Source organism: Parasteatoda tepidariorum, chromosome 4 (genome assembly GCF_982258835.1).
Source record: "Parasteatoda tepidariorum strain Cologne lab strain chromosome 4, Ptep-v5.0, whole genome shotgun sequence".
Lineage (NCBI taxonomy): Eukaryota > Metazoa > Arthropoda > Arachnida > Araneae > Theridiidae > Parasteatoda > Parasteatoda tepidariorum.
Genome location: NC_141758.1, coordinates 81489609 through 81505147, shown reverse-complemented (window position 1 = coordinate 81505147; position 15539 = coordinate 81489609). Strand labels below are relative to the sequence as shown.

The 15539-nt window shown below is 36.7% G+C and overlaps 1 protein-coding gene across 1 annotated transcript in view; it reads left to right on the top strand.

Annotated features, from left to right (window-relative positions):
- LOC107439969 (lysosomal acid phosphatase) overlaps positions 1 to 15539 on the top strand; it is a 55049-nt gene that overhangs the window by 24275 nt on the left and 15235 nt on the right. Inside the window, exons 2-3 of the mRNA XM_087161467.1 lie at positions 380 to 475; positions 1550 to 1630. Coding sequence (XP_087017593.1) covers positions 380 to 475; positions 1550 to 1630 — 177 coding nt within the window. The remainder of the gene's footprint in view (positions 1 to 379; positions 476 to 1549; positions 1631 to 15539) is intronic.

Genomic DNA, 15539 nt, shown 5'->3' with positions numbered 1-15539 from the left:
ACCTCTTACCTCTTATACAATAACAATTAATAGTTGAATTATTAATTATAAAATAATGGAACAGAAGGATTATAAAACAATTTGTTTGCATTTTAATGGGAAAACTGAGACCGATCTGCCTGAATAAGAAGTTGGCGGGTCGCCCAATATGTGTTGGAGGGCCGCATGCGGCCTGCTGGCCTCCAGTAGGACAGCCCTGCTCTAGGACATCCTTTATATACACTCCACTGTAATGTGCCGAAACTTGCCTTCTGTGATTGGTTACTTCACGTTGACGTCGAAAGTAGATGGTGGTCACATTAATGGAACTGGACTGTGTATAATTGTATTTCAATTTAAGGCATTGATTGTGTTTATTTTTTTGATATGATATTTATAGATGTATCGGCATGGTGATCGCGCTCCAGAGGTACTATATCCGACGGATCCAAATCCAGCATCTGTTTGGCCACTAGGTTTAGGATCCTTAACTTGGGTAAGTTTTCTGAATTCCATTTTTTCGCCTTTTAATTAAATACAATTTCTAGATTTTAAATTTAATCATTGCATTCTGTTCACCTTTCTTTATTTAATCTGATCTGTAAATGTTTAGCATTGTCTATCTTTTTATGTTTATATATTCCATATTCTTAGAGTTTTTGATAATAGTATGTATCCATCTTTGCATATACAAAAAGAAAATGTGAAATTTTAAAATATTATTTCCTTTTGAAACTTTTATGTGTGGATATAAAAAAGGTTTAAACAACAACAACAGTCATTTGTCTGATCAATGCTTTACCACCTTGCAACAGTTCGCGCATGCGCGGCGCAGCATGGTTTGCTCCTTCTGGTTGTTCTAAACAGAAACATACTGTAATTTCTACTTGTATACCTCAAATGCATTTGAAAAAACGCTATGCAACAAATAGGAATTAATGCTGTACTTTGAAACAACTGAACTTTGAACATTGACAATTTCTTAGAACTTAATGACAATACAGGTATTATTTTATTTATAATTATAACTCTTACTAATAAAGACTCTTAACCAGAAATTATCATCAGAAGAATTTAACTAATGTCATGCCATCGGGAAGAAAAATTCTTATCTTAAAAATAAAAGCTTAAATGATTTCTTCATTACCTCAAATCCTTTTGAACTAACATTATGTAATAAATAGAAGAGAATGTTGTTCTTGGAGGCATCAGAGCTCTGGACATTGACAATTTCTAAGAATCTGTAGACAACATAAATATTATTTAGTGTTTAACTACAATTTTAACTAATAAAGACATCTAACCGAAAATTAGCTTCAGAAGCATTGAACTAATGTCGTGGCGTAGGAAAGAAAAATTCATATCTTTATCTAACCTTATTCCTACCTCCTTTTCTTTATTTGGCTTTACGAACGAAAGTTCTTAAATATTTTAGTTCTGAGAAGTTTGCCATTATTTATAATTATTCACCATTTTTGGAGCAATAAATACCATAGGCAATTTTATATAAAAATATGAAACCTTTTAAGATATTTTTATTCTATTTAATTTGTTTCTCATTTCCTTTCAGCAAGGTAAAAGAGAACATTATTCATTAGGAAAACTTTTTCGAGAAATGTATCGTGGTTTCTTGACTACCAAGCCAACCGAGGTGAGATTTTATGCACGATGATCTATATTTTTTCCATGTTTTCGTGTAATAGATACGAATAATATTTTTGATGTATAGTTTACAAAGTAAATACACGGATCTGTTTCGTTGATTTCGATCTAATAATTGAGTGCTTGCTATCAAAGAAGAAGAAGAAGAAGATTACGGACACCCACACATTGAACCTATAACGTTAGCACAAGCTGATTGTTCATAAGAAAAATGGCATGTTAGAATTGAGCTAAGTTTCTCCACATGAGTTAGAATGTTGATTAAATACAGCTCCATATCGCACATCGAATTTGTTGAAATATAATTCTTTCTCGTCTGCGTCTTTTACTTAACTTAGATTTATCATGTGTTTTTGTATTTTATTGTAACCATGATATATTTTTGTTCATGTACCTGGCAACTTTGATGTATAATTAGTTTGTTTATGTTATACATTACTTCATGCTCAGTAAGAAATATGTAGTGAAAGAATTGAAATCTTTGTGCAAAAATATAGAATGCGTCGCTAAAAAGAATTGAAACATGGCGGACTTAGTTCACTCGAAAGAAAAGTTGCTAACGTAAATAAATTTCACGATTCAACAACCAATCAGGGTCGAGATACTCGCACTACGTCACTTGCAGATATCTAATTGGATTTTCACGCATTAAACTGCAATCTTAATGATTGAATATGATAATTGATTTATACAGACGATATTTTAATGCAAGAAATCGGGTACAAATCGTAATTTTATTAACAATCTAAATTTTTTCTCGACCGATTTGGATTTTTGAATCAAAATATGTGGGAGACAGCCACCACTGGAAATTATAGTCCCAATAATTTAGTGAGGTTGAAAGTTTGGACCAGTTAATGTTAAGTTTCCTTTTTGTTTATTTCCCATAACTTTGAAGCTATTGAAGATACTCAAAAGTTTTTCCGCACACATTTATAAAACTCTTTTTTTTCAAAATTTCCTGAAAATTTATAGATTTTATAATCGCTAATTACATTTTGTATTTTAATTTATAAAAAATGTCGAAAAAATTTAGAATTGCAAGGTGTAAAAAATTTTACATCATTTCTAGTTACGCAAATATGTATTACAGAATATAAAATGTGAGCAAAAATTGGACCAACATTTATTTATAAATTTAAGTTTAAAAAAACGATATTTTTTAAAATTTCATTACTTTACAAGTATTCATCAATTTCATTCAAACTTTACATTTCGTCACTTAACTTTCGCAGTTTTTGTATAAGCTTCGAAATTTAATTGAAAGCTTACAATTCAATTTTTTTCTCCAGAAAAACTAGTTTAATAATAAAAAAGAATGAATAATCTTAAAAAATTATATTTTGTGTAATCCTTTGTTTGGATAAATAAGTTTACAGCGTAAATTTTTTGAAGGAGTTCTAAATATTTCCGGAGATTTAGAAAAGTAGACTAAAAGTAAAAATATTATTATGGTACGAAAATATTTAAGTTCGAACACTCTATTGATAAAACTAATAGAACCACGCATTCCATGCAGCTGCCACCCGTCATATTCTAAGGGTCAAGAATCCTAGGTCGAAAAAAGAAGGTATGTTAATTTAGAGAATGAACGTTTTGGTGTGTAATTTCGTAAATTAAAATATCGTTTGCCTTAATAACTAAGCAAAAAGTTAACTACTCGAATTATTAAAGCTGCATCCCAGAATGTGGTGGTCCATTATTAGGACTCTAGCTTATTAATTTAGTTCGATTTTCAAAACTTTATTTATCAATTTCGCGTTTTCATACATTGTCTTATTGGTTGTATAAAAAATGACCAACTATTTGAAAAACTCAATTAAGAAAAAACTGGAAGAAATAGAAATGAATGGTTTGTAGTATTTTGCTTAGAAAATAAGAAACTTTTCCCACTAAATTTCAAAAAAAAAAAAAAAAAAAAAAAAAAAAAAATTTGAATTTTGTCAATCGATGGAACTGTATTAACAGTATAATTAATTCTTTCTACTGCATGTTTGAGCATTCACGGTGAAATATTTTCACTAACGTCAGTTAGTTTTGTCTATAGTAAATACTACGTTATTGCTTCAATTGATAGTAATTTTAAAAACATTGTTTTTTTTCTTTCCTTTCATTGACAGTATTGTATACTGTTGAACCACGTCTATAACTAATTTCTATACATGGTAACTTAAGTAATTTATAAAATGCAATTATGATCGTAAATGCGGTTGGCAATATCAAAATGAATGTAAAATGTTGATTTTTAACATTAAACCCTAAGAAAATTTAAAATAAAATGGTAATTTTGGCACTAGGGCGTTGTTTTAAGGTGATGGTAAAATATTAATTATTTTTCTTTTAAAAATTAAAGTACCCTGTACCAAAGTATCCCGGCCTAAATAGTAAACAACTGCAAATTTGATCGAGATCTGTCAACACTTCCTAGAAGAGAGAAGGTATGGGTTACCATAAACGAGATATCAGATCCTTTGATAGTCTGAAGGTTGCCACATCATCCTCAATTCTCGCCACTGCGCTGTTTAGAATTACTACGGCCTAAATAGTAAACAACTGTAAATTTGATCGAGTTCGGTCAACACTTCCTAGAAGAGAGGGTATAGGTTACCATAAACGAGATATCCGATCTTTTGAGTCTGAAGGTTGCCACATCATCCTCAATTCTCGCCACTGAGCTGTTTAGAATTACTACGGCCTAAATAGTAAACAACTGCAAATTTGATTGAGTTCGGACAACAATTCCTAGAAGAGAGAAAGTATGGGTTACCATAAACGAGATATCCGATCCCTTGGTAGTCTGAAGGTTGCCACATCATCCTCAATTCTCGCCACTGCGCTGTTTAGAATTACTACGGCCTAAATAGTAAACAACTGCAAATTTGATCGAGTTCGGTCAACACTTCCTAGAAGAGAGGGTATAGGTTACCATAAACGAGATATCCGATCTTTTGAGTCTGAAGGTTGCCACATCATCCTCAATTCTCGCCACTGAGCTGTTTAGAATTACTACGGCCTAAATAGTAAACAACTGCAAATTTGATTGAGTTCGGACAACAATTCCTAGAAGAGAGAAAGTATGGGTTACCATAAACGAGATATCCGATCCCTTGGTAGTCTGAAGGTTGCCACATCATCCTCAATTCTCGCCACTGCGCTGTTTAGAATTACTACGGCCTAAATAGTAAACAACTGCAAATTTGATCGAGTTCGGTCAACACTTCCTAGAAGAGAGGGTATAGGTTACCATAAACGAGATATCCGATCTTTTGAGTCTGAAGGTTGCCACATCATCCTCAATTCTCGCCACTGCGCTGTTTAGAATTACTACGGCCTAAGTAGTAAACAACTGCAAATTTGATCGAGTTCGGTCAACACTTCCTAGAAGAGAGGGTATAGGTTACCATAAACGAGATATCCGATCTTTTGAGTCTGAAGGTTGCCACATCATCCTCAATTCTCGCCACTGCGCTGTTTAGAATTACTACGGCCTAAATAGTAAACAACTGCAAATTTGATTGAGTTTGGACAACACTTCCTAGAAGAGAGAAGGTATGGGTTACCATAAACGAGATATCAGATCCTTTGATAGTCTGAAGGTTGCCACATCATTCTCAATTCTCGCCACTGCGCTGTTTAGAATTACTACTGCCTAAATAGTAAACAACTGCAAATTTGATTGAGTTCGGACAACAATTCCTAGAAGAGAGAAAGTATGGGTTACCATAAACGAGATATCCGATCCGTTGGTAGTCTGAAGGTTGCCACATCATCCTCAATTCTCGCCACTGCGCTTCTTAGAATTACTACGGCCTAAATAGTAAGCAACTGCAAATTTGATCGAGTTCGGACAACACTTCCTAGAAGAGAGAAAATATGGGCTACCATAAACGAGATATCCGATCCTTTGGAAGTCTGAAGGTTGCCACATCATCCTCAATTCTCGCCACTACGCTGTTTAGAATTACTACGGTCTAAATAGTAAACAACTGCAAATTTGATCGAGTTCGGTTAACACTTCCTAGAAGAGAGAAGGTATGGGTTACCATAAACGAGATATCCGATCCTTTGGTAGTCTGAAGGTTGCCACATCATCCTCAATTCTCGCCACTGCGCTGTTTAGAATTACTACGGTCTAAATAGTAAACAACTGCAAATTTGATCGAGTTCGGTTAACACTTCCTAGAAGAGAGAAGGTATGGGTTGCCATAAACGAGATATCCGATCCTTTGGTAGTAGAAAGTAGTACTGAAGGTTGCCACATCATCCTCAATTCTCGCCACTGTGCTGTTTAGAATTACTACGGCCTAAATAGTAAACAACTGCAAATTTGATCGAGTTCGGTCAACACTTCCTAGAAGAGAGGGTATAGGTTACCATAAACGAGATATCCGATCTTTTGAGTCTGAAGGTTGCCACATCATCCTCAATTCTCGCCACTGCGCTGTTTAGAATTACTACGGCCTAAATAGTAAACAACTGCAAATTTGATCGAGTTCGGTCAACACTTCCTAGAAGAGAGGGTATAGGTTACCATAAACGAGATATCCGATCTTTTGAGTCTGAAGGTTGCCACATCATCCTCTATTTTCGCCACTGCGCTGTTTAGAATTACTACGGCCTAAATAGTAAACAGCTGCAAATTTGATCGAGTTTTGTCAACACTTCCTAGAAGAGAGGGTATAGGTTACCATAAACGAGATATCCGATCTTTTGAGTCAGAAGGTTGCCACATCATCCTCAATTCTCGCCACTGAGCTGTTTAGAATTACTACGGCCTAAATAGTAAACAACTGCAAATTTGATTGAGTTCGGACAACAATTCCTAGAAGAGAGAAAGTATGGGTTACCATAAACGTGATATCCGATGCCTTGGTAGTCTGAAGGTTGCCACATCATCCTCAATTCTCGCCACTGCGCTGTTTAGAATTACTACGGCCTAAATAGTAAACAACTGCAAATTTGATCGAGTTCGGTCAACACTTCCTAGAAGAGAGGGTATAGGTTACCATAAACGAGATATCCGATCTTTTGAGTCTGAAGGTTGCCACATCATCCTCATTTCTCGCCACTGAGCTGTTTAGAATTACTACGGCCTAAATAGTAAACAACTGCAAATTTGATTGAGTTCGGACAACAATTCCTAGAAGAGAGAAAGTATGGGTTACCATAAACGAGATATCCGATCCTTTGGAAGTCTGAAGGTTGCCACATCATCCTCAATTCTCGCCACTATGCTGTTTAGAATTACTACGGTCTAAATAGTAAACAACTGCAAATTTGATCGAGTTCGGTTAACACTTCCTAGAAGAGAGAAGGTATGGGTTACCATAAACGAGATATCCGATCCTTTGGTAGTCTGAAGGTTGCCACATCATCCTCAATTCTCGCCACTGTGCTGTTTAGAATTACTACTGTCTAAATAGTAAACAACTGCAAATTTGATCGAGTTCGGTTAACACTTCCTAGAAGAGAGAAGGTATGGGTTGCCATAAACGAGATATCCGATCCTTTGGTAGTAGAAAGTAGTACTGAAGGTTGCCACATCATCCTCAATTCTCGCCACTGTGCTGTTTAGAATTACTACGGCCTAAATGGTAAACAACTGCAAATTTGATCGAGTTCGGTCAACACTTCCTAGAAGAGAGGGTATAGGTCACCATAAACGAGATATCCGATCTTTTGAGTCTGAAGGTTGCCACATCATCCTCAATTCTCGCCACTGCGCTGTTTAGAATTACTACGGCCTAAATAGTAAACAACTGCAAATTTGATTGAGTTCGGACAACACTTCCTAGAAGAGAGAAGGTATGGGTTACCATAAACGAGATATCAGATCCTTTGATAGTCTGAAGGTTGCCACATCATCCTCAATTCTCGCCACTGCACTGTTTAGAATTACTACGGCCTAAATAGTAAACAACTGCAAATTTGATCGAGTTCGGTCAACACTTCCTAGAAGAGAGGGAATAGGTTACCATAAACGAGATATCCGATCTTTTGAGTCTGAAGGTTGCCACATCATCCTCAATTCTCGCCACTGCGCTGTTTAGAATTACTACGGCCTAAATAGTAAACAACTGCAAATTTGATCGAGTTCGGTCAACACTTCCTAGAAGAGAGGGTATAGGTTTCCATAAACGAGATATCCGATCTTTTGAGTCTGAAGGTTGCTACATCATCCTCAATTCTCGCCACTGAGCTGTTTAGAATTACTACGGCCTAAATAGTAAACAACTGCAAATTTGATTGAGTTCGGACAACAATTCCTAGAAGAGAGAAAGTATGGGTTACCATAAACGAGATATCCGATCCGTTGGTAGTCTGAAGGTTGCCACATCATCCTCAATTCTCGCCACTGCGCTTCTTAGAATTACTACGGCCTAAATAGTAAGCAACTGCAAATTTGATCGAGTTCGGACAACACTTCCTAGAAGAGAGAAAATATGGGCTACCATAAACGAGATATCCGATCCTTTGGAAGTCTGAAGGTTGCCACATCATCCTCAATTCTCGCCACTGCGCTGTTTAGAATTACTACGGTGTAAATAGTAAACAACTGCAAATTTGATCGAGTTCGGTTAACACTTCCTAGAAGAGAGAAGGTATGGGTTACCATAAACGAGATATCCGATACTTTGGTAGTCTGAAGGTTGCCACATCATCCTCAATTCTCGCCACTGCGCTGTTTAGAATTACTACGGTCTAAATAGTAAACAACTGCAAATTTGATCGAGTTCGGTTAACACTTCCTAGAAGAGAGAAGGTATGGGTTGCCATAAACGAGATATCCGATCCTTTGGTAGTAGAAAGTAGTACTGAAGGTTGCCACATCATCCTCAATTCTCGCCACTGTGCTGTTTAGAATTACTACGGCCTAAATAGTAAACAACTGCAAATTTGATCGAGTTCGGTCAACACTTCCTAGAAGAGAGGGTATAGGTTACCATAAACGAGATATCCGACCTTTTGAGTCTGAAGGTTGCCACATCATCCTCAATTCTCGCCACTGCGCTGTTTAGAATTACTACGGCCTAAATAGTAAACAACTGCAAATTTGATCGAGTTCGGTCAACACTTCCTAGAAGAGAGGGTATAGGTTACCATAAACGAGATATCCGATCTTTTGAGTCTGAAGGTTGCCACATCATCCTCAATTCTCGCCACTGCGCTGTTTAGAATTACTACGGCCTAAATAGTAAACAACTGCAAATTTGATCGAGTTCGGTCAACACTTCCTAGAAGAGAGGGTATAGGTTACCATAAACGAGATATCCGATCTTTTGAGTCTGAAGGTTGCCACATCATCCTCAATTCTCGCCACTGAGCTGTTTAGAATTACTACGGCCTAAATAGTAAACAACTGCAAATTTGATTGAGTTCGGACAACAATTCCTAGAAGAGAGAAAGTATGGGTTACCATAAACGAGATATCCGATCCGTTGGTAGTTTGAAGGTTGCCACATCATCCTCAATTCTCTCCACTGCGCTTCTCAGAATTACTACGGCCTAAATAGTAAGCAACTGCAAATTTGATCGAGTTCGGACAACACTTCCTAGAAGAGAGAAAATATGGGCTACCATAAACGAGATATCCGATCCTTTGGAAGTCTGAAGGTTGCCACATCATCCTCAATTCTTGCCACTGCGCTGTTTAGAATTACTACGGTCTAAATAGTAAACAACTGCAAATTTGATCGAGTTCGGTTAACACTTCCTAGAAGAGAGAAGATATGGGTTACCATAAACGAGATATCCGATCCTTTGGTAGTCTGAAGGTTGCCACATTATCCTCAATTCTCGCCACTGCGCTGTTTAGAATTACTACGGTCTAAATAGTAAACAACTGCAAATTTGATCGAGTTCGGTTAACACTTCCTAGAAGAGAGAAGGTATGGGTTGCCATAAACGAGATATCCGATCCTTTGGTAGTAGAAAGTAGTACTGAAGGTTGCCACATCGTCCTCAATTCTCGCCACTGTGCTGTTTAGAATTACTACGGCCTAAATAGTAAACAACTGCAAATTTGATCGAGTTCGGTCAACACTTCCTAGAAGAGAGGGTATAGGTTACCATAAACGAGATATCCGATCTTTTGAGTCTGAAGGTTGCCACATCATCCTCAATTCTCGCCACTGCGCTGTTTAGAATTACTACGGCCTAAATAGTAAACAACTGCAAATTTGATCGAGTTCCGTCAACACTTCCTAGAAGAGAGGGTATAGGTTACCATAAACGAGATATCCGATCTTTTGAGTCTGAAGGTTGCCACATCATCCTCAATTCTCGCCACTGCGCTTTTTAGAATTACTACGGTCTAAATAGTAAACAACTGCAAATTTGATCGAGTTCGGTTAACACTTCCTAGAAGAGAGAAAGTATGGGCTACCATAAACGAGATATCCGATCCTTTGGAAGTCTGAAGGTTGCCACATCATCCTCAATTCTCGCCACTGCGCTGTTTAGAATTACTACGGTCTAAATAGTAAGCAACTGCAAATTTGATCGAGTTCGGTTAACACTTCCTAGAAGAGAGAAGGTATGTGTTCAATCTAATGAATTCCTGTTTTCAATATGAATAGTGGAAAATGTTCCACTTACCTTTTGACCGCCAATTTGATGATTCATTAACCTTTATTGGTTTTAATTACAAATAGATGAAGATGAATTTACATGAAATGGTAAATGATGATTATAAAGTGATGAAAACATTTAGTTAGGCATTAGCGCTGCATGGCGCGTCTCTAGTTACATTACATCTACTTCTACTGTTTTTAAGTTCTTGAAAAATAAAAAGTTAATACTTCTGATGCGCCAGTGGCGCCATCTGGGGGTAGTTTTCTGGGATGAGGGGGATGACATCTGGGGATGAGGGCTCGTTACATCCTCCCACCTTGAGTTTTGGACGACGAATGTCATGACTAAACTCAATTAGCCAATTCAAGTCTATAAAGTTTTCGACATGGTCGTAAGTATGATCCATGCCGAGTTTTTACGCGCACCACTCTTGTTTTTCCATCTTTGCCGGGGTAAAGAGCTTCTATTTTGCCCAAAAGCCAATTGATGCGTTTGTTGTTATCGTCTCCTACGAGAACGATTTCTCCTTCTTTAGCTTGAGAGTCTTTCTTTTTACGGGCAAAATCCTTAAGTTGTCCTAAGTATTCAATTCGGAAACGTTTTCTTAAGTCCTCTCGAATTTTTTGACGATAGGCAAATCGTTTTTTCATCCTGGTGGCATCAATTAAATCAATATCTGGTACTCCAGATTCTTTAAGTTCGTGCAAAAACATGGCAGGTGTTAATGGTATCAGGTCCTCTAGATCTTCTGAGATGTACGTAAGTGGTCTGGAATTTATGATGCTTTCAACATCACAAATGATTGTGTATAGCTCTTCATAGAGAAGGTTTGCTCTTCCAAGGACTCTTCGTAAAATTGATTTCAGCATTCCAATCATTCTTTCAAAAAATCCACCCCACCAGGGTGCAGATGGAGGATTGAACTTCCAGTGAATCTTTTTCGAAGTAGCAAACTCTTTTAGTTTTTCGAAGTCTACTGATTTCAGATCTGCAGCCGCTCGAGTCAGATTTGTGCCGTTGTCAGAGAAAACCGTTGCGGGTCTTCCTCGTCGTGCTATAAACCTTCTGAATGCCAACAGAAAGCTATCCGTGGAAAGTGAAGTTACTAACTCAACATGAATGGCTCGGAAAACCGCACAGGTGAACAGCACGATCCAACTCTTGCTTCCATCCTTCAAAAAGAGTGGTCCGCACAAATCCACTCCAATGACCTCAAAAATCAATGCTTCTCGTACACGATCTTCTGGTAGAGGACCACTTAGCACTTCTGTAGGACGAGCGCTGAATCTTTTGCAAATGACACATTTTTTAATCACTCGTTGAACAGTTTTTCTGCATCTGAGGATCCAATATTGTTCTCTTAGAACTGACATTACTATTTGAGTTCCGGCATGATTTAGTTCTTTGTGTTTATCAATTATAAGGCAGTGAGTGACATTATGATCAGATGGTAGAACAATAGGATACTTAAATGTTCTCAAATCCTTCCTCATGGCTATTCTTGTTCTAACTCGTATAAGGCCTTCATCATTCGTTATAGTTTGTAATGAAGTATAGCAAGGCTTGGTTTCTTCTGCTAGGCATCTGTTCTGCACGTACTTCATAATAACCATTTCAGCGTCTTTCATTTCTTCAATAGTCAGCTGTTTTTCGAGGTTTCGTTCATCCGCAGCACTCTTGATGTTTCGATAGAATCTGTAAATCCAAGCAGTTACCCTTATCATTTTTCGATATGATGTTAAAGTATCATATAACGGAATTTGTCCTTTGAATAAATTTGTTGAAGTCACTACCGTTTTTCTTCTTTCAGCGTTGATAATGTCCAAATCTGGATCAATAATATCTTTTGGCCAGAGCTGTGGTGGATCTTTCAGCCACATAGGGCCCTCCCACCATTTAGATTGCTTAAGATGCTCTGCAGAACATCCTCGTGAGGGAAGATCAGCTGGATTAAGAGTTCCGGGAACATAATTCCATTCTTCTGGCAAACTGAGAGATCTGATTTCTTGGACTCTGTTGTAAACAAAAGGGGCCCAATTTTCATTCCTTTTTATCCAAAAGAGGGCATTTACTGAATCTGACCAGAAAAATGTTGGAATATTTTCAAGTCTTAAGTCTGATTTAACTCCATGTGCCAGTCTAGCTCCAATTGTACAGGATAAAAGTTCAAGTCTGGGTATTGTGACGGGTTTTAGATGAGCTACTCGAGATCGAGCTTGAATGAGCTGACATGATGTCGAGTCTTCGTTTTGGCTTCGCAGGAATATGCATGTAGCATAAGCTACCTTGCTCGCATCACAAAAAATATGTAAACTTAAATTTCTCGAACCTTCAGGATTGTCCAAGAGACATCTCGGAATGGTTATATCTTTCAATTGACTTAGTTGTTTTTGCCATTTTTCAAACGTTTTTCTAATCGAAGATGGTAATTCTGCATCCCAAGTGCATTTTAGCTTCCAGCACTCCTGAAGCATGATCTTCGGTCTTAATGTTACTGGACACGTGTAACCAATTGGGTCGAATACTTTGTGAACTTCAGACAGGATTTTCCTTTTGGTTAAAGTCTCAGATGCCTGCGATGTTTCCTTTAAGTCCAAAGTCAATGAATCAGTACTTAATTTCCAAATCAGTCCCAAAACTGGTACTTTTCTTTCTTCATTAGGGATGGCTACTTCTTGTGAATTTAGGATGCTATGCTCCCACCCTCTTAGATCGAATTGAGCTCTCTGTAATATATACTGCGATTCAGTAATAAATTTGTGCAAATGTTCTCTATCTTCAACACTGGTTAAGCAATTATCTACATAAAATGATTCTTCTAATTTAACTGCTGTTTCCAGCATTGATTCTGGCGCTTTCTTCAAATGGTACCGTAGAGTGGCTCCTAACAAATATGGGCTGCAAGTCAAGCCAAACACCACTCTTCTATGTTGGTAAATTTTGATCTTCGAAAGGTCTCCATTTTCACACCATAGAAATCTTAGGAAAGGTCTATCAGCTTCACTCAGTTGGATCTGCAAGAAAGCTTTTCGAATATCTGCAATTACTCCAATCTTATTTAATCTAAATCTGTTGATCACTGAAGGAATGAGCTCCACAAGATTAGGTCCTTTTTCAAGACAATTATTGATAGAGGGGAAATTTTTTATTTTGGTCGAACCATCAAAAACAGGTCTGATCTTGGTAGTAGAATTTTCTTTTATCACTGCTCGGTGGGGCAAAAAATGTTCATTGGTGGCAGTATCGTCTGGGTCAACCTCTTCGATAATTCCCTCTTGCAACCATTCTTTAAATACCGCTTCATAATCTTCTAATATTTCTGATTTCTTTAAGGACTCAACGCAGTTCTTCAATCTTCTTTCAGCAACACTTCTATAATTAGGCAAAGTAGGGTGATTTAAGATCCATGGAAGGCTCACTTCATATCTCCCATCTTCAAGTACCTTAATGTTGCGATTAAAATGGTCTTCGGTAGCTTTTGCAATTTCTTCTCTTGATTCTTTTTCACCTGGGTCTAATATCCCTAACGTATCTAATTTCCAGAGATCCGAAGTTTTAGCCTGAGCCACATGAAGGGACAAAACTATGTTGGTACTATTACTGTTTTCAGGATCACGAGTTTTTCCCATAAGTGTCCAACCTAATCGCGTTTCGAATGCAATTAAATTTTCTGAAACCGATTTAATAATACCTGTGAAAAGTTTACCGCAAACGTCGGCTCCGATAAGTAAATCAATTTCTTTAGTTTCTGAATTCGACCCTTCCATGTTTTTATAATCGCAAAATTTAATTCCTAACTTATTCGCTTCTTTTATCCACGAGCCGTCTCTTATTTTAGGAATTTCTGTACAAATTTTTTCCTGATCATAAACTTCAAAGTTACAAAAATAATCCCGATTTAAATCGCTCAAAAAAATTCTGTATTTATTATGCTGATTAGTTCTTTGTAATCCACCGAAAAGACTATGATTTAAGTTTTCTTGCCCTATTGGTTTGTAACCAATTTTATTTATTGTTTCTTTTAAAAGATACGACTTTTGGGACCCCGTGTCTATCAATCCGCGTATAACTATTTCTTTTTTTCCGTTTATTAAGCGAATTGTTAACGTTTGCATTAATACTTCCGGATTACAAGTTTCATTCGATAAAACCGTACTTTCCACTTTACTATCTGTTTTCTTTTCCGGACACATAAATGTATAATGACGTCTAAAACAAATATCGCATTTTACAAAACTCCTGCATTTTTTAGCCGTATGGCCAAAGCGAAAACAAATAAAGCAACAACCGCTTCTCTTTAAAATATCCCTTTTCTCATTCATTTCTTTCATTTTAAATTCATTACAATCCCATAAATTATGTCTATCGTTACCGCAAGAAATACATTTATTTTTCTTATAACTCGATTCATTCAATAAACCTGACGCCGTTGATATGCGAATCTTATTTTGTTTATTCGAATTCTCGCCTCCACTGCTACGCTTTGAGGAGGGGAAGGGGGAACATTCTGAAACTCGTGTTATAGACGAACTCAAGGCCGTGGCTTTTTCTCGGCTAATTACTTCTGTTTTTAAAATATCGAGGATCTCTGATACTTTCCACTCATCATCATTGCTATATTTTTTGGTTATTTCTAACACTATATCTGAGGGAAGTAATTTAATAAGTATAGGACAGAGTAAAGCCCCGTAATTTTCCTGATTAATTCCCAAAGATTCTAAATTCCTTATTTCAGTTTGACTAGAATCAAAAAGTTTTCTTAATGAAAAAATATCTGTTGATTTTTCTACTGGGGTTAAACTCAATAATTTATTCAAATGAGAGTTAATTATCAACGTTTTCTTGCCAAAGCGTTCTTTTAATGTTTCAATTGCTGATACATAATTATTATTTGTTAAACTGAATCCTTTAATCGCATCTGAAGCCGATCCCACTAAATATGTTTTCAAGTAATTAAACTTTTCAACATTCGACAAACCAGTGTTTTTATCTATGGCAGATTCGAACTGATCGTAAAATCTTTGCCAGTCTGCAGGATCGCCAGAAAATTTCTCTATAGTTAAAAGAGGCAGTTTCACAGAAGAAGTTTCATTTATTCTTATATTAGTGTTTATCTTCGGTTCAGAAATGTTCGAATTTAACTCAGGAGACACTACCGAAGTCGACAGTTTTTCTATTTTTCTTTTTAATCTGCTTTTACTTCGTACAATATTTGTCAAATATTCATCACACTTTATAATTTCTGTATCGATTTCATTTACATCCGTAATACCCTGCTGAATTTCGAGATCAATTTCTTTCAATTGTTCTTGTTTTAACATTAA